This window comes from Grampus griseus (genome assembly GCF_964374135.1).
Source record: "Grampus griseus genome assembly, chromosome: 13".
In the NCBI taxonomy this organism is placed as follows: Eukaryota; Metazoa; Chordata; class Mammalia; order Artiodactyla; family Delphinidae; genus Grampus; species Grampus griseus.
In genome coordinates this window covers 31,004,591-31,031,109 of record NC_139007.1, presented here as the reverse complement: position 1 = coordinate 31,031,109, position 26,519 = coordinate 31,004,591, and the positions used below count along the sequence as shown (strand labels likewise).

At 37.8% G+C, this 26,519-nt stretch overlaps 1 protein-coding gene across 1 annotated transcript in view; it reads left to right on the top strand.

The window, feature by feature from the left end:
* Window positions 1-26,519, top strand: part of USP45 (ubiquitin specific peptidase 45) — a 63,506-nt gene continuing 36,987 nt past the window's right edge. Inside the window, exons 1-7 of the mRNA XM_082669052.1 lie at window positions 1-32; window positions 3,302-3,411; window positions 6,832-7,001; window positions 8,249-8,352; window positions 11,033-11,133; window positions 23,863-24,002; window positions 24,434-24,529. Of these exons, the coding sequence (XP_082525178.1) occupies window positions 3,312-3,411; window positions 6,832-7,001; window positions 8,249-8,352; window positions 11,033-11,133; window positions 23,863-24,002; window positions 24,434-24,529 (711 nt within the window). The 5' untranslated portion in view covers window positions 1-32; window positions 3,302-3,311. The remainder of the gene's footprint in view (window positions 33-3,301; window positions 3,412-6,831; window positions 7,002-8,248; window positions 8,353-11,032; window positions 11,134-23,862; window positions 24,003-24,433; window positions 24,530-26,519) is intronic.

Sequence of the window (26,519 nt, the reverse complement as noted above, 5' to 3'; positions counted from 1 at the left end):
CTTTCCAAGACATCAAGTTAAAAGAGTTGGAGGTAAGTTTGTAAATTGGGGGGTAGAAAGATCCGATTTGCTATTTGATTACATCTCTTTTCTCTCAATCAAGTAGAAGCCCAGATGATAATTTGGAGGAGTAGGGAGAGGAGGAGTTGGAGGTTTGGGAGAGTGAAAAAGATTTCAGAAGGCTGTGTGAGGAGTATATAAGTGAGTTGGCCAGAAGGTGTAGTAGATAATGGGGTGTCTTGATCCGTTTGTGGTCATAATTTTGAATTTAGTGGACCCAATCTCCTTTCTTACAAGACTTTCTCCAGCCTGATTGGATGCATTCATGGAGAAAGTGGTTAATTGGATTTGTCTAGGATTGGGGTTCTGTTAGAGGGGTGGTGTGGTAAGTCATTAAGGCTGTGCACACATATTCTGTTCTTTCTGGGTACATGTTAAGGTTGTACTCTTTGTACACTACCCCCCGTGCCCCTCCCCCTTTTGTCTGTTTGAAGCTAAGTGTGGCCATATGACTTGCTTTGGCCAGTAAAATACACTTGCAAGTGAAACTTTAAGAACCAGCACTCGATTTGCCACTTCCCTTTCTCCCTTCCCTGCTACAGTGAGCATGGAAGCACTTGTTGAGATGCAGCCTCTTGTCAACCTGGGCACTAAAGGAGTATTGGAGTGGCTGATGGAAGCAAGCCGGCAAAACTTGAAGTTGTGATCAGAGAACAGAATACTTGAATTAGTGATTTTGCAAGGTGGAACTGTAGGGATAAGTGGATGTGGCCGTCTGGAGGGTGAAGGCAGTCAGAAATGAAGTGGTCAAGGAACTTGGAGACCTTCTGCATCTCTGTAACCCCTAAGGCCTTAATTTATTGCAGCCTTGTTCAATAGTGATGATCCTTGGACTTAAGGAAATGGCTCTTAAAATAGTAAACTCAAAAGCTTCCTTATGTGGAACATAGTATGACTAAATCAGGATTCAGAATTTGTTATTGAATTGAAAGATTCTTCCACCTTGATCAATGAAAGCAAATAAACAACCACAAAAATTACAGTATAGCTTAGCCATGGAGTAGCATGGTATTAGGTAGGATTTAGGATATAGTGGTTTTAAAAAATGCATTAACTTGTATCTAAAATCTTTAGAATTAACTTTGAGTTTTTAAGAAATAGAAGGGATTTCTTTTTTTTTTTTTTACGGTACGCGGGCCTCTCACTGTTGTGGCCTCTCCCGTTGCGGAGCACAGGCTTCGGACGCGCAGGCTCAGTGGCCATGGCTCACGGGCCCAGCCACTCCGCGGCATGTGGGATCTTCCTGGACCGGGGCACGAACCTGTGTCCCCTGCATCGGCAGGCGGACTCTCAACCACTGCGCCACCAGGGAAGCCCGCTAGGAGGGATTTCTTAAAAATATATTTAGAGGAGCTTCCCTGGTGTCACGTGGTTAAGAATCCGCCTGCCAATGCAGGGGACACAGGTTTGAGCCCTGATCCGGGAAGATCCCACATGCCGCGGAGCATGGAGCAACTAAGCCCATGCGCCACAACTACTGAACCTGCACTCTAGAGCCAGTGTGCCACAAATACTGAGCCCGTGTGCCACAACTACTGAAGCCCATATGCTTAGAGCCCGTGCTCCACAAGAGAAGCCACTGCAATGAGAAACCCGCACACTGCAACAAAGAGTAGCCCCCACTCGCCACAACTAGAGAAAGCCTGCGCGCAGCAACAAAGACCCAGCGCAGCCAAAAAAAAGTTTTCCTTGTGATAAACCATAATGGAAAAGAATATATATATATATACACACACATATATATATATATATATGTCTCTGAATCACTTTGCTATCCACATTTTAACAAGATCTCCAGTTTGACTCACATACTGGCCTGATTTCTTAAAAAACGCCAGTGTCTTAGGAAAGTAAGACAGTATTAGTTCTCCATTTCTTATGGGAAGAACAGTTGTAGATTAAAAGATACTAACTGACATAACCAGTACAAAGTGCAAACCTTGATTAAATCCTTATTCAAAAAACCAGTACAGATGATACTTTGGGTCAGCTGAAGAAATTAGAATATGATAGGATATGAGATGATATTAAGGAATTACTGTTAATTTTCTTAGAAGTGATAATGATAGGACGGTATAGGAGAATCTCCTTAAGGCAGTGGTCCCCAGCCTTTTTGGCAGCAGGGACCGGTTTCGTGGAAGACAGTTTTTCTATGGGAAGAGGGGGATGGTTTAGGCGGTAATGCGAGCGAGGGGGAGCAGCAGATGAAGCTCTGTTCGTTTGCCCCCCACTCACCTCCTGCTCTGTGGCCCGATTCCTAAACGTCGTGGACCGTTAGCAGCCCAGGGGGAGGGGACCCCTGCCTTAAGGGATGTGTGCTCTCTGCAACTTACTTTTAAATAGTTCAGCAAAAACAAACAAACATACATACATGTATAGATATGTCTATATACACATTGATATTTAGATAAAACCAATAGGGCAAGATATTTGAGATGTGGAATCTAGATAGTATATGGGTGTTCATTATCCTGTTCTTGTAACTTTCTTGGAAGTCTAAAATTTTTCATAATAAAAAAGTGGGGGAAAAACTCACAAAAAATGCAAGAGCTGGGCTTCCCTGGTGGCGCAGTGGTTGAGAGTCCGCCTTCCGATGCAGGGGACACGGGTTCGTGCCCCAGTCCGGGAGGATCCCACATGCCGCGGAGCGGCTAGGCCCGTGAGCCATGGCCGCTGAGCCTGCGCGTCCGGAGCCTGTGCTCTGCGGTGCGATAGGCCACAGCAGTGAGAGGCCCGCGTACCGCAAAAAAAAAAAAAAAAGCAAGAGCTTAAAAAGGTAGAAATGTATTTCTCTTTAAGTAGTCCAGTGCTGGGCCGCCCAGTGCAGGGCCGCTCAGTGCAGGTAGGGCGGCCCTACTATGCTTGGCACTAGGCCTCCACCCCTGGCCCGTTAGGGCTCTTGCAGCTCTGCCTGTCTTCTACCTGGTGAAACGAGAGAAAGGGCAAGGGAAGCACAGGAACCAGAAGCAGCGTACACTTCAGGTTTTTTTAATTCACCTGGACATCATACATGTAGGGAACCGTTGGTAAAAGTCAAATGTAGTTTGACTTTTTGTATAAAAAAAGTTTATTGGTTTAATAAAGATTTCTTTGGTTTCAGCTGGTGCTCACTTCTTCCTCCTCTGTTAATTTACTCGTCCCGTTAAACTTGAAGTCATTTCCATTTTAATATGCGTTAAGTAAAATACATAAAGTTTTAATTTTGAGGATTAATGTGTATTTTTACCCCCAACCTTTTCAGTAAGTAACAGATGCGGGTGAAAGAGCCATCCAAAGCTTTACCTGAGAAAGCCAAAAGAAGTAGAAGGCCTACCATACCTCATGACGAAGACTCTTCAGATGACATTGCTGGTAAATTATGATGTCTGGCATCCTGAATAGTGTTGCAGAAGAGAAATAATAATATATGTTTTTAATGACTGTTTTCTGCATGAACTTTAAAATCAGCTTGTCTAGATCCTGTGGGCATTTTTATTGAGATTTTGTTTATTTTACATTTGACTTAGAACTGGCATCTTGTTGTTGTTGTTTGTTTCTCCTGGCTGTGAAAACCAAGCCCTCAAGCCAGTGAGGTTGGCAGATGACCCTGGGGAGCTGCTAGCTTCCTGGCTTGCTTTTCTTTTTAGCCTCACATCTTGGGTTTTAGCTTCTGAGGATTTTCCTTACTGACTTACCAGTTCAGTTCTCCATTTAAAAAGAGGTTTTTAATATATTATTTCCATTTTTAAGTGTTTTTAACTTGGATAATGTTTCAGGATAGATTGCTGTATTGAAGGAAGTCTGAATTATGTCTTTAAATATTTGTTCTATTCTGTTAATAAGGTTTCTTCAGGGATTCTTATTATTCTTATGTTAACTCTCTTTTGCCTATCTTCCATAGTTATCATTTTTTCTCAAATCTTCTAAAACTCCTATTCCCTTTCCCTTTGTGTGCTGTTTTCATTTTTATTTTTTACTGTGTGTTCAGCAGTGTTGCTTTCACCTTACACTCTTTTAAATTTTGCATTCGTTTTTGTGGTGTTATTTATTTATTTTTTGATCCTAAACTCTGCTAGTCACTTCCTATTGCTCAGCCACCTGATCCTAAAGTGTTTGCTTCTTTTTTGTGGTTTTATTGCGCGGCAGCGATTGCTCTGCCATTTTTCCTTTTCCTTCCTTCCTTTTTCTTGTATTATCTTAGCAAAGAATTTGTGGCTTTGGTTTTCTTTGATGTAGGGTTGCTTTTCCTGGGCTAGTTCGTTTTAGAACATTTGTGTAAGAAGGAGGGCCAGAGCACTGTTGAGACCTAACTGTTGAATTTGAGCTCATATAGGCTTTACTTCTTTCCAGCCACCAGGATTATGCAGCCCTGGGTTTTTTTCAGAATCCAAATTATCTCTTCTTTCCAACTGCTATAGAGATAAGGCTGTCCCCTGCAATTATGGCTTGCTTTTTTCTTTTCACTTAGTGAATGAGAAATCCCCTTTTTTCGATTCTTCTCAAAACAAAATTGGATATAGGGGTGCTCCTGCCACTGTTGTTGCAGCACAGAGATTTAGGTTTTGTTCTGTGTCTGCAAAGCATGCCTTGTTCTCTGTGAAATCTACTGCTGCAGTGTTCTCTCTGCTTCCTTCTGTGCTCACCCCTGTTTGATCTCTGCTGCTTTGAGGTGGGAGGCTTTCCACTTAATTTGTGACTTGGGGCTTCAGCTGTCTCCTGGTTTCTCTGAAAATGAACTCTGTATTTTTGTTTTCTGTTCTTTTTCCCCTTGGGTAGTTTTGGGGAGGAGAAAGGGGAAGTGTTAATTTTATGCCACCATTTGCAAACTGGAAGACTCCTTGTAAAATTTTTATTAATATTTAAAGTAAAAAATATAGAGATTTTGATTATTGTTTTTGATTTGTTAATGTGAAACAACTCTAGACTTTAATACATTTTTATATTTTTATTTAGGAATCTCTAGAGGACCTATTTGCCAAATGAAATTTAGACAATTGTATGATTAAATGAATTGCAGAAAACTGAGGAAATTTACTTATTAATGTAGAGGATATTTTTCACATTTTCCCCCCACAAAAGATAGTGAATACTGTTTAAACACTGGTTAGCTTTTGTAGGAAAACCTCAGACTTTTGAATTTACTTATAAAAAGTATATATGGTTGAGATATTTAAAGCTAATAGATTTAATTTAGGGGTCTAGAAGCTTTTTTATCTTGAATTCACTTATCTCTGAATTCATTAAGTTTCAGTTTCATAAGTCTAAACTGTAGAATCAGAGAATGGTTAAGTTTTACTCTGGCCAGATCCCACGCCAGAGATGATATAGAAGGTGTGTGGAATGATTTTTCCCTTAGAATTTTAAAATATAAAAACTCAAAGCAATGACATCTGGTAAACCATTTCTAGGTCCTGTACTTGTGTGGTCAGTTTTGTCGGTCTTGCCCTGAGCAGCCCTTTCTTTAATGGCATGCATCCTTGCTTTTCAAACATAGGACTTCAGAATTACTCCTTTTATGTCTATTCTTATAACTTACTCTTGGTGTAAAATTAGAAGTTTTAATCTTTTATCAGATTTACATATTATTTTTGTTGAAACTATTTATTATAAGTAATTTGTCAGGAATCACATTCTTTATCTTCAGAATGAAGTGGAACTAATGCCTAGTCCCTAGTTAACCAGTAGGTGAAAAGGAATGCTTTGCATTCAGAAAGGGAAGTGGAGAAAGTTGAAATGTACATACTCCTTTTGTTTCCCTCTTCAAGGTATTCAGCCTCTGCTTTTGTTGTTTGGTTTTGGCAGATAGCTGTAGATTTGGTGTTTGGGATATTTGAGGGTTAGAAATTGAAGTGTTCAGGTATTTGGGAGGAATGGAAGTGTTATTGAACCCTTGAGAGAAGAATATGGTTATTTGATAAATTAAAAACATATTTGCTCATTTGGGCCATTTGTCTCCACACAGTGCACACAGTAAGAATCTGTTATAAAGGATAATGAAGGACCATGCAAAATCATTTGTTATTTGGGAATAGTCATTAAGGAGAATTCTGAGGATTCTTGTTCCTGCAAATTATGCCTTTGTTTGTTCTTCTCTTTTCTTTCTCGCAACAATGGTGAAAATAGTATCATAGCAGAGCTAGCCCATGAGAAGATTTTACTTGTGTATCTTAGTGAAAGAAAATACATTCAAAATGCTTGATACATAGTAGCTGCTCAATAAATAATCTTCTTATTTATTAAACTTTTAATTTTTGAATTAATCTTAGATTTACAGGAAGGTACAACATGTATACAAGGAGGTCCCATTCAACCTTCATCCAGTCTCTCCTGATGTAACATCTTGTATTTCTATAGCACAGTATCAAAACCAGGAAACTGACATCGGTACAATCCTTAGAGCTTATTCAGGTTTCACCAGATATACATGCACTTGTGTGTGTGTGTGTGTATATATATGTATGCAGTTTAATTACATATGTAGCTTTCTATAACCACCAGTCAAGATACTTGATTATAGTATCACCATCTTGAGTGCTAGTTATTCATAGCCCCACCACTGCTCCCCATCTAAAGCCCCTGGCAACTGCTAATCTGTTCTCCAACTCTATAATTTTGTTATTTCACAAATGTTTTATAAATGGAATCATGCAGTATGTATCCTTTTGAGTTCTTTTGTTTTTTGAATCTCTGTGCTTTTTAGTTATAGCATTTTAATATTGTTGACTTTTGCTTGCTAATGGTATCACTTTGGTTTAGCAAAGAAAGTGTTCAAATTTTTGTCTTATTCAGTAGGTTTCACTTGCCAACATGTAAGTCATGCTATCAGTGTGAATCATGTGAAAAAAGCAATAGTTGAGAATCTGTGGTCAGTTTGCTTGGAATGTTTAAAAGAAAGAAAATTCTATGATGGACAGCCAGTACTTCCTTCTGATGTTTGGTTGTGCCTCAAGTGTGGTTTTCAGGTGAGAAAAGTCTCTTTTATGTGAGAGTTTGTCTCAAATATTTTCCTTAAATCTTACTGTGAGCTCTGACTGTTGGTCATGCTTAGAACTTAAGATTAATTTATTCTGTGTTTAGATGTAACTCTCCAAGGCCGAGCTTAGAAATGTTTAAGGTAAAGTAAAATGTGTGTATGTTCAGAAATTAATCATGTGTGGTTTATAAATACTTTGAAAGGGAATCCAGCCCACTTGCAGTAGTTCTCATATGTGGTCCTGCCTTTACTTATTTGTATTTACTTAGGAAATGGATCCAAGTTTTGGGGTTTTTTAAAAATCTTTTTGGATTCATTTTTTTCTCTATGAAAAGTGATTATTCTGTCTTTTCTTTCTTTTTTTTTTGCAAAGTAATTTCTCTTAAGAGCTTAGAAGCTATTGGTATCTTTTTTTTTTTTAACTGGAGTATAGTTGGTTTACAATGTTGTAGAATCTATTGATATCTTTAATAAAGGAATTTTTAAATAAAATTAAAAGTATATATGTATTTTTTAGAATAAGAAGCATCTTTATTATCTCACATAGAAAGCCAGAAGTAGGGCCACTTAAAGTTACTTGCTTCAATGGAAAGAACATTAAAAACTGAGATTTCTTCCATTTTTCTGCTGTGCCATCCTCAGTTTCATGGTTTCAGGATGGTAAAAGACGTTTCATGCACAGTGTATCACACAGCAATCCCCAAAGGCCAGAAAGAAGGCAAAAAGTACATCCCTTCCCTGTGTTCTTTTTAAAAATATGTATAACTTTTCCAGAAACATCCATTAGACTGCCCCTCATGGGACGTTGACTGGAATTGAATCTCATTTCTTTACTTCCCTGGTGATGGAAGTCACTGTGATTGGTCTGAGTCTCACTAGTTTTCAGTGGAGTTGGGTGGACGTGCGTAGGGTGTTAGGAGATGTGTGTATAGGGGAGGGGCACCACTGGCCTGTGAGGATGCTCCGTGTCCCACCATGCATCAGACAGAGAGCATGTACACTTTTAAATGGTATGGAAATTAACTTGGCTCATGACTGTTTTTCTATGTAACAGAAGCAAGTTAGCCTCTTTGCAAGAAATTGAATTTAATGAGAATCCTATTGTTTTCTGAAACTTTTCCCTCCTGCTTGAAACTAAAAACAAAACAAAACTTCTAGTGTGTTTGATTTAAGTTTTGATTAATTTGAAATAAACTTGTATGTAAATCATACAAAGGGTGTTCTGTTCATCTTTAGGGATGTGGTAAAAACTCAGAAAGCCAGCATTCATTGAAGCACTTCAAGAGCTGGAGAGCAGAGTTACACTGTATTATAATTAGTCTGAGCACATGGATCATTTGGTAAGTTAGATTTTCTTAGTACTTGTGTTCACTATAAAAACTGTCTTTGAGTTTTATAAGGTATGATATTTAAAGATGATATACCAGCTTATACTTTTTAGCCTAAACACAACCTATGGAATCATTTAAGAAAATTAACAGTATCCATGAATATAAAATTTAAGTAAAAAATTTAGTCATCCCTGTAGTTTTCTTTAACACTTTCTTTGTACAGTAAAGAAAAATTGTTGCTAGTTGACTTTTTGGTAATGAACTTGCTAAATTAGAATGTCAGAGTTCTAGTGGAGGAAGGTACTTCAGTCAGTCAAGCCAGTTGGCCATTCTCTGCAGGGGACAAGGAAAGCCTAGGCATAGATAGTTTGTAAAAACTTCTCAGGGGATTCTACTACTTAAGCCTGGTTGGGTACTAAGTCCAGTTCCCTCATTTAATATGTAAGGACACTGAGTATCATTTATTTACCTTTTTGTGGTTACAAAGTAAAGATCCAGGCACTAAAACAAGTCTTTTTGATTCTTTAGTCCCTTACCAGCATACCACACTGCTTCAGTGGTTTAGCTGGACACTGTATTGAAAAGCTTTTCCTATATTTCACAGCAAAAATTTTCTCATGAATTTATAGACTCCTAGGGTTATTCAGATGAACTTTCAGGCGTTTTCAAGTTTTAAGACAAAAATATTTTAACTTTGTGCTTCATTTCAGGGTTCTAGAATTAATATAAGGATATTTTGGTTTGTAGGAGAGACCATCATCATATAATTTAATTCAGCCACAGGGTTGGATGCCTGCTTCAGTTGTGTTTTTGTTGCTGGCCCCAAGTAATAAAATTGGGGTGAATGAGGAAAGAATTGCTAGAACTTAATATGTAAATGAAGCATTGGAGCCAAGGGAGAGGGGTCTGATCCCACAGTGTGGCGGGTCAATAAACATTTCTCTGTAGTCTGAATAGAGCAGTGGTCTGCAGCGATAGGGTGTATCAGAATCACTGGGAGGCTTGTTGGAATAGATTGCTGGGTCTCAGGCTTAGAGATTCTGATTTACTAGTTCTGGGGTGGGGCCTGAGAAATTGCATTTCTAACAAGTTCCCAGGTGTTGCCAGTGCTGCTGGCCTGGGACCATAGTTTGAGGACCACTGAAGTAGAAAAAAATGGTGGGAGAATTGAGTGGCACCTGGTAAAATAGGTTCATCTCAAGTGAATCTGAATTGGAACGTCTGTTGTAGCTCTTAGGACCCCGATTATGGTATGAATCATGATTTAATTTCAGCAAAAAAGCCTTACCTAGCGTAATCAATTAGGGTTGTTTTAATTTAATTGTTTTTTAAATTTTATTTAAATTTATTTAAAAAATTTATTTTATATTTAATTGTAATTTTGCTTTCATAGTTATATAGAGCTACAAGGATGGTGAATTTATTGAGTTTTGTAAGATGGATTTGTGAGATTTATATTATACTGAAAATAATTTTAAGTCGCATTTGGGGGTCCATAGAATTACTTCTCTTTCAAAGAAAGAAATTCAGGTTTGTCACATGCATTTATAGAAATTTAAAGATTGTGAATATGTAAGGTCATGTTGGTATAATGCATTACATTTACAAAACACTTTCAATATGGTCAAACACTGTTCTTATTTGATCATTGGATCTCATTAAGATGAGAATAGATAGAAGAAACCTTTATTAACTATATGCACTAATGAGTAAACTTAGTGGAGGGTAGTTTTCTGAAAAGGAATGTGCTTTTCAAAATCTCTTCTCTAACCCCCTCTTCACAAATAAACTCCAAACAAAATAAAACACCTCATCCAGTCTTCCCTGTCTCTGTAAGTGGAACCTCCATCGCTTGAATATTTAAGCCAGGAGCCTGGCAGTTGTTTTCTTCCCCTTTTTATCTTACTTTATTTTTCAACCTTTTAACAAAAGTAAACATATGGTATAATGAATTCCTCTATATCCACCACCCAGCTTTAAACACTATCTGCTCACAGGATATCTTGTTTCATCTAGACCAGGATTTCTCAGTCTCAATACTGTTGTCATTTGGGTTGATAATTCTTTGTTGTGAGGGGGACTGTCCTGTGAGGGGACAGGATTAGCTCTGGCCTCTAACCACTGGGTGCCAGTAGCAGCTTTCCCAGTTGTGACAACCAAAAATGTTTCACAATTCTGCCAAATGTCCCCTGGGGGACAAAATTGCTCCTGTTTGAGAATCACTGACATACCCACATCAGCTTCTCCCTTTCCTCTTCCTTATCTTTTATATCCAATTCGTTAACTGCTTCTACCTGAAGAGATACGTCTGTTCATTTCTCTCCAGATCCACTGCATCTGCCCTGATCTCTCTCTATTCCTGATGCCATCCAATCTGACATGAGTCAGAGTGATGTTTTCAAAATGTAAATTGGATCTTATCACTCGCCTGCTTATTAAGCCTCTCGTGGCACTCCGTTACACTTAGGATAAACTACCAAAACTCTAATTTGAATGCTAAGGCTCTGTATGAACTGTCCCCTGCTTATTTCTGTAGACTTATTTACCTCATTTCTCTTGCCTCACCCTATGTATCCCCCTTACCCCATGACTTAAAGACAAAAGTAGATAAATACCAACTTTATTACCTGATATGCAAAATTATTGAAGATGCTTTCATAATATTTGCTTACATTGTATATTTTTTCAGGTGTTATGAGTGCGATGAAAAATTATCAACACATTGTAATAAGAAGGTTTTGGCTCAGATAGTTGATTTTCTCCAGAAACGTGTTTCTAAAACACAAACAAGTAAGTTAATAGCAGTTGCTAAAGAAATTTGTATTAAAGTGTGATACTTTATAATTCTTATAAAGAGATAATAAATTCATAAAGAGTACTTTGGATTTTACTGTGACCTCTCAGTACGAGTGCCATGAATTCTTAGGTAGCAGTTTTGTGATGTTATCTTGTGTTGTATTTACATAACTAATAATGAGAAGCTGGAGAGGATAGTGACTGGATTGTGGGCTTTTGAATCAAACAATGCTGAATTTGAATTTAGGTTCCACCTAAATTACCTACTGTCTGTGTGACTTTGACTCCTTAGTTTCCTTATGTAAAAAATTAGTACGATAATTCTATCAAGTGGGAATGTTGTGAAGCTTAGGGATGTTTTCTAAAGATTTAGAAATAATGTGTGTAAAAATACTTGCATAGTCCCTGACACATTTATGAAATGATATCTGTTATATCATTGGAATACTGTTCTGACGCTAACTGCCTGGAATTAGGCTAACCTTGCAGATTAAGGGCTCGGTTCCCCCAAAAGATTGCCCTTACTTCAGACACCATTCTCAAGCTAGGTGTTCTCAGGACGCCCCCCCCCCCATTTCCGACCAACTGGCTACAGGGGTTCCCACTGTCCTCTTAATTCAATAATTTGCTAGAATGACTCAGAAAACACTGGAAAGTGCTATACTTACAATTACAGTTTCATTATAGCAACAACAACAAAAAGAAATAGAAATCAGGACCGGCCAAAAGAAAAGACATGTAAGGTGAGGTCTGGGAAGGTACCAAACATGAAACTTTTCTGTCTTCTTCCTGTGGGGTCAGGATGCATCACCTTCTCAGCACATTGATGTGTAACAATACACACAGACTGTTGTTAACCAGGGAAGCTCACTGGAGTTTTGGTGTCTAGCGTTTTTATTAGGGTTTCATTGCATAGGCATGGCTGATTGAATCATTGGCCACATGATGTAACTCAGTCTCCAGGATCCCAACCCTCTAATCACACGTTTGGTCTTTCTGGCATGGCTGGCTCCCATCCTGAGTCATCTCATTCGCATACATTGTCTAAGGTCCCACAATGAATACAAAAATACTTTGTTAACATAAACTATCAAGTGTGGTCTGAGGGGCCCACCATGAGTAAAACAGACACTCCTGTCACTCTGGAAATCCAAGGATTTAGAGGGGGCTTCTCAGGAACCTGGGACAAAAGACAGCCAAATCCTTTATTATACAATAGTAACGTATTATATATTGTACTTTGTTGTCTAACATATAAGCAGTATATAATACACATTAACATAAATTACGAATATATAGGGAAGGAGTTTCTTCATTCAAAAATATTAAGTACCTACCACATGCCATGCTTTATGCTTTATTTGATATGTAGTGGTAAAGCAAAAATAGTTTTTATGTTGCCCTCATGAAGTTTAGAGCATAGTGGGAGAGACAGACAGAAACATAACACATATGTAACTTTGATAAGTGCTACAAAGGAAAAGAACAGATTGCAGTGATAAGTAATAATCTCATGGTCATAGTGATCAAGAAAGGCCAATATGGCTGGAGTGTGGTTTGCTGGGAGAAAGCAGAATGTGGTAAAGTTAAGATGTAGGTGGGCAGGTCATGAAGGATACTGTAAGGAATTCCATGGTAAAGAATTTTTATTTTATTGGAAGTGTAATGGAAGCTATTAAAGTGTTTTAAGCAGAAGAGTAATAGTCATTTCATCTTTTTAAAAATAAAGATAACTACCAAATGGAGAATAGACTGTTGTGGGTTAAGATTTGAGGTGGGGGGATCCTTAAGGAGGTAAAAGGAGGTTATTGTGGTAGGGCGGGTGAGAGATGAGTAGGGGTTCTGGTGGAGAGTGGGTGGACTAGGTGTAATGAGTGAGGGAAAGTAGGAGGAATCAAGTACATACCTCAGGATTTTGATTAACTAGGTGAATGGAAATAAATGGCCATGGTAATTTGGAAATGCCTTTAGAGCAGGAATTGAACTGCTCAGAAACTGAAAAATTATATAGAAATATAGTTTTCAGCTGTATTTTCTGTAGCTCAATATAGAATGATTTTTGGTAGCTGTTGCTCTGAGACAGTAATGATGAAGACATTGGAGGAGGAACTACAGGAGGTAAACTCAGGTTCTTGGACAGCAGAAGAAATGATTAATTTTATCACTCATTCATTGGAAAATATGGTGGTTATAGGCATTTAATACTTATAGAACAGAGGTTGGTCTTAATGCTGTCTCCTGAAAGCTGCCCATTAGTTTTGTTGGCTATAAGAAGAAATGTAGGGGGCTTCCCTTGTGGCGCAGTGGTTAAGAATCCGCCTGCCAATGCAGGGGACACGGGTTCGAGCCCTGGTCCAGGAAGATCCCACATGCCGCAGGGGCAACTAAGCCTGTGTGCCACAACTACTGAGCCTGTGCTCTAGAGCCCGTGAGCCACAACTACTGAGCCCATGTGCCACAACTACTGAAGCCCACGCGCCTAGAGCCCATGCTCTGCAACAAGAGAAGCCACTACAATGAGAAGCCAACACACTGCAACGAAGAGTAGCCCCCGCTCGCCGCAACTAGAGAAAGCCCGCGTGCAGCAACAAAGACCCAACACAGCCAAAAATAAAATTAAAATAAATTTAAAAAAAAAAGAAGAAGAAATGTAGGGATATGATGGCAAGGGTGGCAAAAGTACAACTGTAGAAGTTATTTTCTCTGGATTTTTTGCGTTAGAGGTTCCTTGAGGTTAAGAACAAAGCCAGTCTGATTCCATTCAGTTTTACAGATTTCTTGAATATTTATTATCACAAAGGATTTAAGGTAGGGAGTGTGGAATGGTATGGGAGAAAAACCATGGGCTTTGAGTCAGGGGAGTCTGGCATTCAAACTTGACTCTTTCAATCACTAGCTCTGTGACCTGGGGCATATTACAGTTTGTCTGATCCTCATTTTCCTCAGCACTTTCTCCCTCTTTCCCATGGGAAGAGAGATTGATAAGACCTTTCCTAAAGAAGTTTAAAAAAGGTGTGAGATTTAAAAAATGATGTAAGTCGAAAAGAATTTGTTTGTATTTTGAGTGATGTTCAGAGTCCTTCAAATATTCAAAGAGGGATGCAGTGTTCAATTGAAAGGAACTCAAAAGGAATCGTGGAGGAGCTGGCTTCCAAGCCGACCCTTAAAGGATGAACTTGAGTAGGTAGAGAGGAGAGAAGAAATCATTTCAGGTGCCGGGAAGGAAACACCAATGGAAGATATAATTGTGTTTATGCAACCATGGGTAGCACCTGGAATGGGGGAAACAGGTTCTTGAAGGAGTTTGAGAGTGTGTAGAGCCTTTAAAGTTAGGGTGAGACAGGGCTTACCTGGTGGCGCAGTGGTTGGGAGTCCGCCTGCCGATGCAGGGGACGTGGGTTCATGCCCCGGTCCGGGAGAATCCCGCGTGCCGCGGAGTGGCTGGGCCCGTGAGCCATGGCCGCTGAGCCTGCGCGTCCGGAGCCTGTGCTCCGTAACGGGAGAGGCCAGAGCGGTGAGAAGCCCACGTACTGCAAGAAAAAAAAGTTAGGGTGAGACATAGTTCTGAATCCAGGGTTTCCAGAAGTTCTAGGGCAAAATGTTAGTATCTTTGTGTTCCAAGTTACAGCAGCTCTCAGGCAAGTTTGACTTAAAATAATATCCCTTGGTATTTTAGAAGTAAGTTTTTTGGGATAGTAATATTTTTATAAGATACTTTACAAATCAAATATGAAAGTTGCTATTGAGGTTTGTAAGAATGCTGGATATGATTATGTAGCTATTTTAAATGATAATCGAGAAGATTGTAGAAATGTAAAAATGTCTGTATATGGTAATTCAGAAAGACTATGAAACTGTATATATTGTTTTCAAATCGCAGGATGAGAGTGATTTAAATGGAGCCTTTTTATATTTTGCATTAAGTAAAAATAACTACTGAGAGGAAAGCCTGTACCTGTACCTTAAACATGTTTTTAAGTTATACGATGCCTGGGCTAATTTCACGTCTAATACATCTAATTCAGCTTCTCTGCTCAGTGAATCTCAACTTTTGTTCCCAGTAGCCCTTTAGACTCTTAAAAAATTATTGAGGACTTAAAGAGCTTTGGTTAGGTAGGGTATATCTATTGATATTTATCATATTAGAAATTAAATATAAAAAATTAGAATATTTATTAATTTACTGAAAAATAGCTGTAATTCCATTACATGTTAACACAAATAACATATTTTTAGAAAAGATAACGGTTTCCAAAACACCACAAACCTAATGAGTGGCATTGTTTTACATTTTTCCAAATCTCTTGAATGTCTGGCTTAATAGAAACAGCTGGATTCTCATATCTACTTCTGCATTCAGTCTGTTCTGATATCACATGGCCTGTAGCCTCTGTAAAACTGCTTTGTATAATTGAGAATGAACAAAAGTAAGAAAACCAAATAACATCTTGGGCTTACTATGAAAATATCTTGGAGCTTAAGGACACCCAAAAGGGGGGGCTTGTCTTCAGATACACTTTGAGAACTGCTAAACTAGCACATTTCTGTCTTTATAGTTTCTGTCTTCAGTCTTTCTTGCCCTAAGGCTCAGCTCAGATCCTACTTCAGTGACACTTTCCCAATCCTTTGTTTTATCTCTTCTTCTATGTAGCATACTTTAGAATCTTAACACTTGATTTTGTGGCGTTCAGCTTTCATATGTATCTGTATCTTGTTTATAAAACTGTACATGCCTTGAGGATTGTACCCTGGCCTATATTCTTTTTGATTCTCATATGACTAGGTAGTAAATACTGCTGAATTGAACTGAACTAGCATGTGAGCAGTTTTTACTGAGGAAGTAGATACGCTTTGCATTTTCACCAAAACACCCCTGAATATTATCAAATTATTTTATTTATTCATTCAGTCTATTAATATACTTGAGTTTCTACCTTGTGCCAGACACGGTGCTAGATATTGGAGATACGGTGGTGAATGAGACAGATCTATTTCTCAGTTCCTGCCATTATTGATCTTTTGGTTAGTGAGGGATATTGACAAATCACAATTATAATTGCTGTTTAAATAGTGCTGTGAGGAGCAAGAACAGGGGCCTGTGAGAGCACTTTGAAGTAGTATCTAATCTGGACTAGAGGATCCAGGAAGGTTTTATTGAGAGGAAGAGATTTCTAAGCTGGAATCTGAAGGATAGCTAGATGTTAGGAAGGCAGAGAGGGAAGGGGTGTGTGCTCCAGGCAGAGGAGATAACCCATAGATGAGGGAGCCTGATACGTTCAGGGGATTGTATAGAGCTGCAGGGTTGAGTTTTGTGATGATGGCGCGGTGGTGAGAGGTGAGACTCTGGAGGTAAGTAGAAGCAGCTATTGAAGGGCCTTGTAAGTTTAGAGTTTATCCTGGAGGCAATGAAGAGCCACTTATAGGTTCTAAGAGGAGAAGTGGATGATCAGTTTTGTATTTCAGAAAGATCACTTACTGTACTATGGAGATACACAGGAATGCCTTAATATGTATACCTGCCCATTCATATGTCAATATCAATTTATTATATGACCAAATAAAGATTTCTAAGGCTAATGGTTAACTAGGAGTTAGTGGAATTTTGAGAACAAACATTTGAGGTAATTCTTAGTTGGTTCCAAAGTAGACAAGTAGTGGAATAGCAAGTTTTTCCTTTTTACTCTTTAAAGATTAAACTTCTTTTCAGCTGTAGAAATGGGCAAATTACATTAATACTACATGACTGGTTTAGGTAATTGCATTAAGCAGTTGAGGGAATCCCAGTGCTGGTTCCCAGAAGAATGCTTACAGCTGTGTAGATGCCACATCTGATGCTAGGATTTGCTTTAAAAAAAATAATCTCTCCACACTCTCCCCCTCAAACATATACAAGAAAACTAAAAACAACAAATAAAATCCCCATATAACGAAAAGGTCATATAACACAAGATTGAAAAAGAGCAAGAAAACTTTCTTGTGAGACCCACCCAGAAATATGTGTTGTTAAAAGTGGGCCAATATTCTCTGACGGGCTTATTTCTCACTTTGGTAGTCTAGTAAATGTCATGCAAGTGTTCTACAAACACTTATAGAATACGGGAATTCCTGTTGAAATTATATCATTGAATATTGGTTTGCTATGTGTGAACTAGACAGATGATAGATAATCCCACATTCTTTTCTAAACCAATAAATTTGGCCCATAATTTTAATACTGGTGGAATGCCATTTTCAAAGAACTTAAAGAGAGCATAAAATATTATATTCTGTTAAATTCATTAAGCTTATGCTCTTGGTATAAAAAGCCATGTTATATGTTGGTTCGTTTGGTTTTATTAAGTATAAGTTTGCTGTATCTTTTTTTTTTTTTTTTTTTTTTCCGGTACGCGGGCCTCTCATTGTTGTGGCCTCTCCCGTTGCGGAACACAGGCTCCGGACGCGCAGGCTCAGCGGCCATGGCTCACGGGCCTAGGCGCTCCGCGGCACGTGGGATCTTCCCGGACCGGGGCACGAACCCATGTCCCCTGCATCGGCAGGCGGACTCTCAACCACTGCACCACCAGGGAAGCCCTGCTGTATCTTTTTGAAATAAGAAAGTATGGTACATTTGGGATCTGAAATAATGTATCTGAGAATAAATAATATTGTACCCTTTTACAGTAACAGTTTGTAATGTAATACTTTGACTTCTCTTTATAAAGTAATACATTTTGTTCTACTATAAAGTGACAGTCCATATGCCTAAGAAATTTGCATTTTCATAAATAAGTGCTAAAAATAGTTATTTCCATATATAAAAGGGGTTAGGGACAAAAAATGTTGATTGAACACTTCAAAAACAATTTGTTTTACCTGTAGGGATGTAAATCTGTGGTTCCTCATCCAAACTACAGAACACAGAGTTACTTGAATGACTATTTTCTCAGTTCCCCCCCAAAATGGCACTAACTTGTGGATATATATAGGGAGAAGTTAATTGGGTACAGTGGGTACCTATGGCATTAGGGCTTAATTTTTTTTGACGAACCCTTTGAGAAGGGCTACTATAAACTTTAATAAAACTGTAAATTCGGGCTTCCCTGGTGGCGCAGTGGTTGAGAGTCCGCCTGCCGATGCAGGGGACGCGTGTCCGTGCCCCGGTCCAGGAAGATCCCACATGCCGCGGAGCGGCTGGGCCCGTGAGCCATGGCCGCTGAGCCTGCGCGTCCGGAGCCTGTTGCTCCGCAATGGGAGAGGCCACAACAGTGAGAGGCCCGCGTACCGCAAAGAAAACAAAAACAAACTGTAAATTCACACACCAAAGGCATCCAGCAATTGATTACATCCAGCTTTTGCTTAAAAGAAGTGTTCTTTTCTTTCATATCACTACTAGCATTTCATTAGTGTCTTAACTTGTCACACGTATTAACCTTATCATCCATTGTTATACAGACAGATAGCAGATCATAATGGTTAAGTGTGTGGATTCTGAACCCAGACTACCTGGGTTTAAATCTACTCCCTACACATAGCTGTGTGCCTTCGTTTGATCATCATCTTTACAGTGGGGAAAGTTATCAGAGGAGATGATGCTCTCAGACTTTTTCTTTAAATAAGCAAACTGCAAAATAGGTTTGCTTTCCCCGTGCCTATGAGAAACTTGGGATGTACCAGTGTTCCGTTTCTGGTTTAACCAAGGCAATTCACAAATATTTATACCTTTGAGAAAAGGGAGACATTTAATATTACTTGGCAACAAATCCACTATTGGTTGTTTTCAGTTTTCTCCAAGATGAGCAAAGCTGCATCTCTGTGTACTTATTCTTCTGTTTCTGTAGGTTAAATTTTTTGGAATTTCTGGCCAATTTATAAACACATCTTAAATTTTGATTAGTGTTGTTTAGCTGCCCTACAGAAAGATTATACAACGGGTATAGTTGACAAGAATACTTGTTTTTCCATGTTTAACTTTGTTTATAGTTTTTAGGTTTTTTGGTTTGGTTTTGGGGGGGCAGTAATGAAGTTTTTAGTGTCATTGTTGCCAAGTCCATCAGTCTTTTCTGTAATGATTTTTTAGCCGTTGGGGTCATGCTTTGAAAGTCTTTTGTACTCCACGTTTATAAAGATATTCACCCACAGTTTTCTGGTACATTCAGCGTTTTTAAATTTATAACTTAATATCTTTAAACTTGGTTTAAAAAAATAATTAGAGGATCTTTGTGTTGGAGTCGTTTTTATGGTAGAAAAATTTGAGGTACTTAAGGTTACGTTTTAGATATTAGATAGACTTAGTCTTAGCCAAGTGTGGAAACAGTGTTTTTCTTCTCTTTATTTTGGCTTTGCTGGTGCTTCAGCCAGTTTTCTGTCTTATAAGACTTGAGTTATGTACAAAGCCCATCAGGTCTGCTCAATTAACCAGCTACTCTTTGAGTACTCAGATTATAGGCTTAAAGATATATAAGACCTATAAAAGACCTATAAAAAGATAGGGATATAAAAGACCTATAAAAAATTTATCTAGAATGCCTGAAGTTTCCACTTAATGTTCTTTGCATTCTGGGGTCTATGTTATTTTATTACATAAGTGCAATACCTGATGACAGTGTTGGTAATATAAAGGAGATAAGTAAGGTGAGATAATGATATATATATATTTATATATTTTATTATAAATATATCTTACATATATTATATTTATATATGTGGTATATATTATTAATAACCTTCTAACCCCGAAATTCTGTGAAGATTCTTTTTAATTACAGGCATTTCATGGGTTCAGGTAAAACTTGAGGAAAACAAAACAAATGATCAAAATTTTGTATAGTTTATCTTTTTTGTTATTGCTGTAGCAGCTTTGTCCTTTTAATTATATCATACTTCAAAACATCTTGAAGTTCAGTCCTTAGTGCATTCATTCTGTGTTTGTAAAGGAAGGGTTCTTAAAGTGAATATGATCTAAAATCACTGCCATATTAAGAAAGCTTTGCTGTCTCTAAAGACAAAATGATCAGTAATTATTCTTCATTGGAAGTAATAAATTGCATTTTACTAAAACGCATACCTGTTTGTAGGTCAGATAATTGAGAGACTGATTCAAACATGCTTGTTTTAAACTAGAATCTTAAACTCTCAGCTGACAGTTTCTTAGTGAGCAAATGTACATAAATACTTAGTTTCTAAAAGTTTTACCAAGGTGTTATCATGAATTTAAGGCTTAATATCTCTATGCTGTTCACTATATGTCCTTATACTCTAGTCATAAATCATAGGCAATTAGTTATAAATAATTACAGATAGTGGTTCATATAGTACCTGGTACACAGTGGACATTTGATAAATCAATTTTATTTGAGTTGTTACATTTTATAAACATGCTACTTAGTATTAAGAAAATGAAAAAATTGCACTTTAAGATACATATAAATAGTTCTTAGAAAATGTCATTCTATTTTCTAGTTATATTATCTGATTTATTTAATGTTCAAGTCTAATAGCATAATTAATTTTGAGCATATTCTCACAGACTTAATAAATGTAAAAGTCAACAAACAGACCCTTGCCACTTGTGTGAAGTGGCTATTTAACCATGAAATAAACTATTTTTATTGCCATTGCCCCGTGGATATGTTCTTTCTGGCAGTGCTGTCCATATTTGGTGGCTATATGCATGGAGAGCCAGGTGGTGCTGAAAAGCATCGCACAGTGAAGCGTGGATATATCTAGGTTTGACATTTGTCATCCCTTACTGCTGCAGGGAAGGGTAAAATCTGTTTTTCCATATGCTTACACTTTTTTTGCCTGCAGTTTTGACCAGATGGTCTTATGAACATTGTTTACTTTAGGATGCTATCCCAGATGTTTTGAAAACTGATGGGTAAATGTGGTACACAGATACATAAATCATTTGCATATTATGGTTTAAAAAATGCTATTTGGTCTTATAAGACTAAAATATAATTTATTTCTGGAAGTATTTTTCCAAGTGAATAATAAATATATATTTATGATATATATTATATATTTATATATAGTTAATATAATCTATATAGTTTATTTTCCCCAACCATTCTGTTTCCATATTAATAAGCTAAAAAATATTATGGCAACATTTATTAAGGATGTTAACGAAAGGAAATACTTTTGAGAAGGCATGTTTGTTTGTGGTTGCATATACTCAAATCTATAAGAATCTTTCCTGCTACTTTTTGTAATTCTTCTCATTGTGCATAAATCACTGAAGAGAAATTACCTGGCAAAATGACAACGGATTTATAATCAAAAGATTATCATTATAACCTTGGGCAAATCACTTAACCTGTTGGAAACTGAGTTTTGTTAGCGTAAAATCAGAGTAACAGCCTTGCCCCAAAAGATGGAGCACTGCTTGGATTTAATTACTCTTTCATCTTAAATCTCTTAAAAATCACTGTGAAACCATCTAGTGGCAACAGCTATAATGTGAGCCTGAAACCGGCTAATTCTGGGCTTTAGTTAGAATCTCAGATATAATTAAGAGGTGGATTGCTCTCGTTTGCAAACCCAGCCAGGATCTGTATGGGGCTTCCTCTTGTTTGTGTAGTGCTTCTTACGCACTGGCTGGCTTTTTTCATTTGCTTTTACATTCCCTTGTAGGTTTGAATACTGTCTGGCCTTTTCCTGCTTTTTTTCTGTGCCTGGACTCTGCACCTCAGCGACCTTCTCCATTGATTGTACCAGCCTTTGTCCCCAAGCTCTGTAATGGGGTTTAATTTTTATCACTTATTTTAATATCTGAAGGACAGGAGAAGAGATCTATTTTGCTAGTGCTTTTCTCTGTTAACTCAGAATTCTAGGGTTGGGCGTTAAAAACAGCTCTTCATTATCTAGACAACAGATATCCAGTAACAACCAATAATGTTTAAAGAATAAACAAATAGGAATAAAGGAGAAAAACAGGTAATAGAGTTTATGATAAAATATTGCATCACAGGATAAAAGTTAAGAGTTGAAAGAAAATTTTTTTCCTTGTAATAGATTTGCTTAATGAAAGAAACATCTGAGAAACCACCAATTTATTTCTCTCAATGAGAGGTTTCCACGTGTCAGAAAGAAAAGCCAGGATCATGAAAACCACAAAGTCAATGTAAAAGGCAAAACTCATATTAGCAATTCAGAAAATCCAGTTAGAAATGAGATAAACTTGAGGAGAACACCCCCAGAAAATATAGGAAATGATAAAAGAGAGAAAAGTGAGAGCAGATAAACAGGGGACATGAAGGATAGTTCTTGAAGATACGGATTTTGGCACAAATAATTTCGGGGGCCTCTCTGGGCTGTTTTTCACGCTCTTAAATAGTGCTTAGCATGCCAGGTGCTTTGCAAAGCAAATTTAACTCATTTGGGTCTTCCCTGGTGGCACAGTGGTTAAGAATCCACCTGCCAATGCGGGGGACACAGGTTTGAGCCCTGGTCTGGGAAGATCCCACATGCCTCAGAGCAGTTAAGCCCGTGCGCCACAACTACTGAGCCTGTGCTCTAGAGCCTGTGAGCCACAACTACTGAGCCCACGTGCCAAAACTACTGAAGCCTGTGCGCCTAGAGCCCATGCTCTGCAAGAAGAGAAGCCACCGCAATGAGAAGCCCACGCACTGCAGCGAAGAGGAGCCCCCGCTCGCCGCAACTAGAGAAAGCCCGCATGCAGCAACGAAGACCCAGTGCAGCCAAAAATTAAAAAATAAATAAATAAATTTATTTAAAAAACATTTAGCTCATTTAATCCTTATGAAAACCGTGTGAGGGCTTCCCTGGTGGCGCAGTGGTTAAGAATCCACCTGCCAATGCAGGGGACATGGGTTCGAGCCCTGGTCTGGGAAGATCTTCTTTTTATTAGTTGGCATTCTCTTGTAAGGAAAAGTTTTTTCTTTTATCCTCATTTTAAAAATCTATTATCAGGGCAGACTCATTCTCATTTTGTTCAGTGAATAATAATTTATCAGTACCCTTCTTTATTTTGATATTCAAATTGTTCCAGATTGGACCACTGGGAACCTGTTTAAAATGACGCCTGTGTGTTTTGATGTACCTTTTTTTTTTTTTGGAGCACTTCCTTATTTTCTGGCATAACAAAAATGTTATAGGCTCATTTGCCTCTTTTGCTGCCCCAGGTTTAGAATCAGCCTTTCCTTCAAGGGGTCTTCATTCCTTTTAGTGGGAATGGTGTTTAGAAACCAAGATCTGGTCCTTCCTACTTTTTTTTAACTTCATTTTAAAATATTTTATTTTATTTTATTTATTTATTTTTTTTGCGGTACACGGGCCTCTCACCGTTGTGGCCTCTCCCGCTGTGGAGCACAGGCTTCGGATGCACAGGCTCAGCGGCCATGGCTCACGGGCCCAGCCGCTCCGCTGCATGTGGGATCCTCCCGGACTGGGGCACGAACCCGTGTCCCCCGCATCGGCAGGCGGACTCCCAACCACTGCGCCACCAGGGAAGCCCCTAAAATATTTTATTTTTAAATTCATCTGGAATTTATTCTACAGTGTGGTCTGAGGTACGGATGTGTATATTAAGATGAATTAAAATTAACTGCTTTAACACTAGAATACAAAACAGGAGATACTTCTTTGCGTTTGTATTCTTGCCCTTCAGGAACATTGATTCAGAGGAAAATCTTATTTAATTTTAAATAATACATTTAAATTATGTCAAATGATATGTATTTAATTTTAAATCTCGTGTCCATTATGTTTTCTCTAACTTAGATGCATTTTCTAGAATCATAAAACTTTATGAAGAAAAATGTGAAACAGGTGATAAAAAGGGAAGAAAAGACAACAGTGTAACATCTGTAAAAGGAATTACAAATTTAGGAAATACTTGCTTTTTTAATGCAGTCATGCAGGTAAGAGCCATGAGAAAACTTTGTAAAATGTAATTAATATTATATTATATTAAAATTATAATATTATATATTAAAATTATATTAATTAATTTGTGTTTATTGGCACACCTGTGGACTGTCACATGACTGCTAAATGTTCGTCTAGAAGTCAGTCTGTTTTCTTTTTGATTGGTTAGGCTATCTTTAGCCATTGTCATACACATACACACACCTTCTTTTTCCACAGTGCTTCTGAAAGATCTCTGTATTTTACCATGGCTCTGTCAGTAGTAGTGACACTTATTAAATGTAAAATGCATTCAATTAAATTTTCTAAAACTTAAAAATATTTTTGCTAGGCCAGATGATATTTGAAGCTTTGGGAGAGTATTCTGTAAAATCAGAGGCATATTATAACTGAATCAGAAGATGTTGCTTTTGTTTTCTTTCAGAATTTGGCACAGTCTTACATTCTTACTGAACTGATGAATGAGATCAAAGAACACGGTACAAAACTCAAGATTGTTCCTTCCTCAGACTCTCCACTGGTGAGAAATATAATTAGCTGGATAATAGCTCTGTTTAATAAGCCAGTGATGTTGCCAAAACCTATCTTTTTTATTTGTCACAACTATCAATTGAGATGGTAGTCAGAGAATTTGAAAAAATAATTCAGAAGCATTTTGTGAAAATAAACGATAAGATTTAAAACTTCTAAAGTCATAGCTTTAAGGTATGTTATAGTTCAAACATATCACGGGTCAGACAGCACAAAAAATGTTGAGGCAGCTTTCAAACAGACATACTAGAAAAGACAAACGGTTTTGCCTTTTGTTGAATGAAATGTCTAGGATTCCTGTTTTGTAGTTACTGGTGACAACTACTTAAATACAGCATTTTTGCTCTTTAAAGGTAGATTTAATTTTAATAGTGACCATCTAAAGGTTTTTTGGAGCCTGATTTGACATTGGGTTTTTAAACTAATGAGAAAGGGGAAAAAAGGCAGCCTTTGACATTCAGAAGCTAGCCTGACACCCACAGTTAGGCCATGTTATTCAAACAATCTCACAGAATACCAGACTCGAGCTAGGTTACTCCAAGACTGTTACAATGAGACAGAGCAAGGCCACTTCATAATTTTCTCTAAACACAAACTCTACCACTTAGAAAATCCCAAACACCCTCTTTTGGCCTAAATGAGTCACTGCGACTTTTTTTTTAAACTAGTTACAGCTTTATCCTCATTCTAGCCTCCTTTTATTGAGATATCCAATTGTAGAAATACCCTCACTTTCGGACAGCATCCAATTGAGAGCAGACCTCTGCTTCCTTAGATTATTTTCCTTAGATTAACTTCTTCCCTAAATAACGCAACTAAAGCCCAAATTCTACATCAGTTCTCTTGAATACCCTCTGAGAGACACTCCACGGTTCCCCATTGTGTGTGTTCTCCCTCAGTAGAACAAGTAATAAACCCACCTTGTTCAACTACAGATGTGTTCCTGGTGGTCTTGGGCTGGAGGGCATTTACACTAATAGTTATGATTTCAGTTAGAAATTGATTTGTGTGTGCGAGTTTTAGAAGAACAGAGAGTGAATGTATAGCTCATGATCTGGCTTTTGAAATACTTAAGAAAGAGGAGTTCTAAAAGTTCTTAGCCCAGTGTAGTAATCTTAGATTTTTCTTCCAAGGAGGCAATTTTTAAAGACAATATTGTTGTATTTTTTTGTTGAAAAGGCAGTCTGTAAACTCATTGCCTGTTCAGCCTCTTAAAATTTTTATGTTAGAGCCCAGTGCCCTCTTCTAGATTGTAGTGAGATAGTGAAGACTACTTTACTAAATGGAAGTTAATGCTAGTCATTTGAAAAGATTTCTTATTAACTGTGATTGGATGTTAGGTTTAAGTATTTCACATGTGGAGCTGTGAAATTACTATATATGGCAATCATATTATAGCTGATCACTGTAGGTTTGTGTCAGTCTAAGAGGGGAATTTTCAATCTTAGGTCTTAGTTTTTTAGGACATACAGCAGACCTGGGCTGTGGGACTATCAGTGTAGATCACTACTCTTTCAGTCACCAGGTTTATTTGGTCCTTCGTAATCTGTATGCCTTTTCTTTCTTTTCCTTACTTTATTGTGCTGGCTCGAGCCACCAGTAACATGTTGAATAGAAGTGATGAGAGCAGACATCCTTGCTTTAATCCCAAAATTAAGGGAAAAACACTCAGTCCTTCATTATAAAGAGTAGGTACAGGGACTTCCCTGGCAGTCCAATGGTTAAAACTCTGCACTCCCAATGCAGGGGGCATGGGTTCTATCCTTGGTTGGGGGACTAAGATCCTGCATGGTGAGGCCATAAAAAAAAGAAAAGAGTAGGTACAAAATAAGCTACAAGTTATATTGTACAACACGGGGAATAGCCAATATTTTATAATAACTATAAATGGTGTATAACTTTTAAAAATTATGAATAATAATATTGTACACCTGTAACTTATGTAATATTGTACACCAATATACTTCAATTTAAAAAAA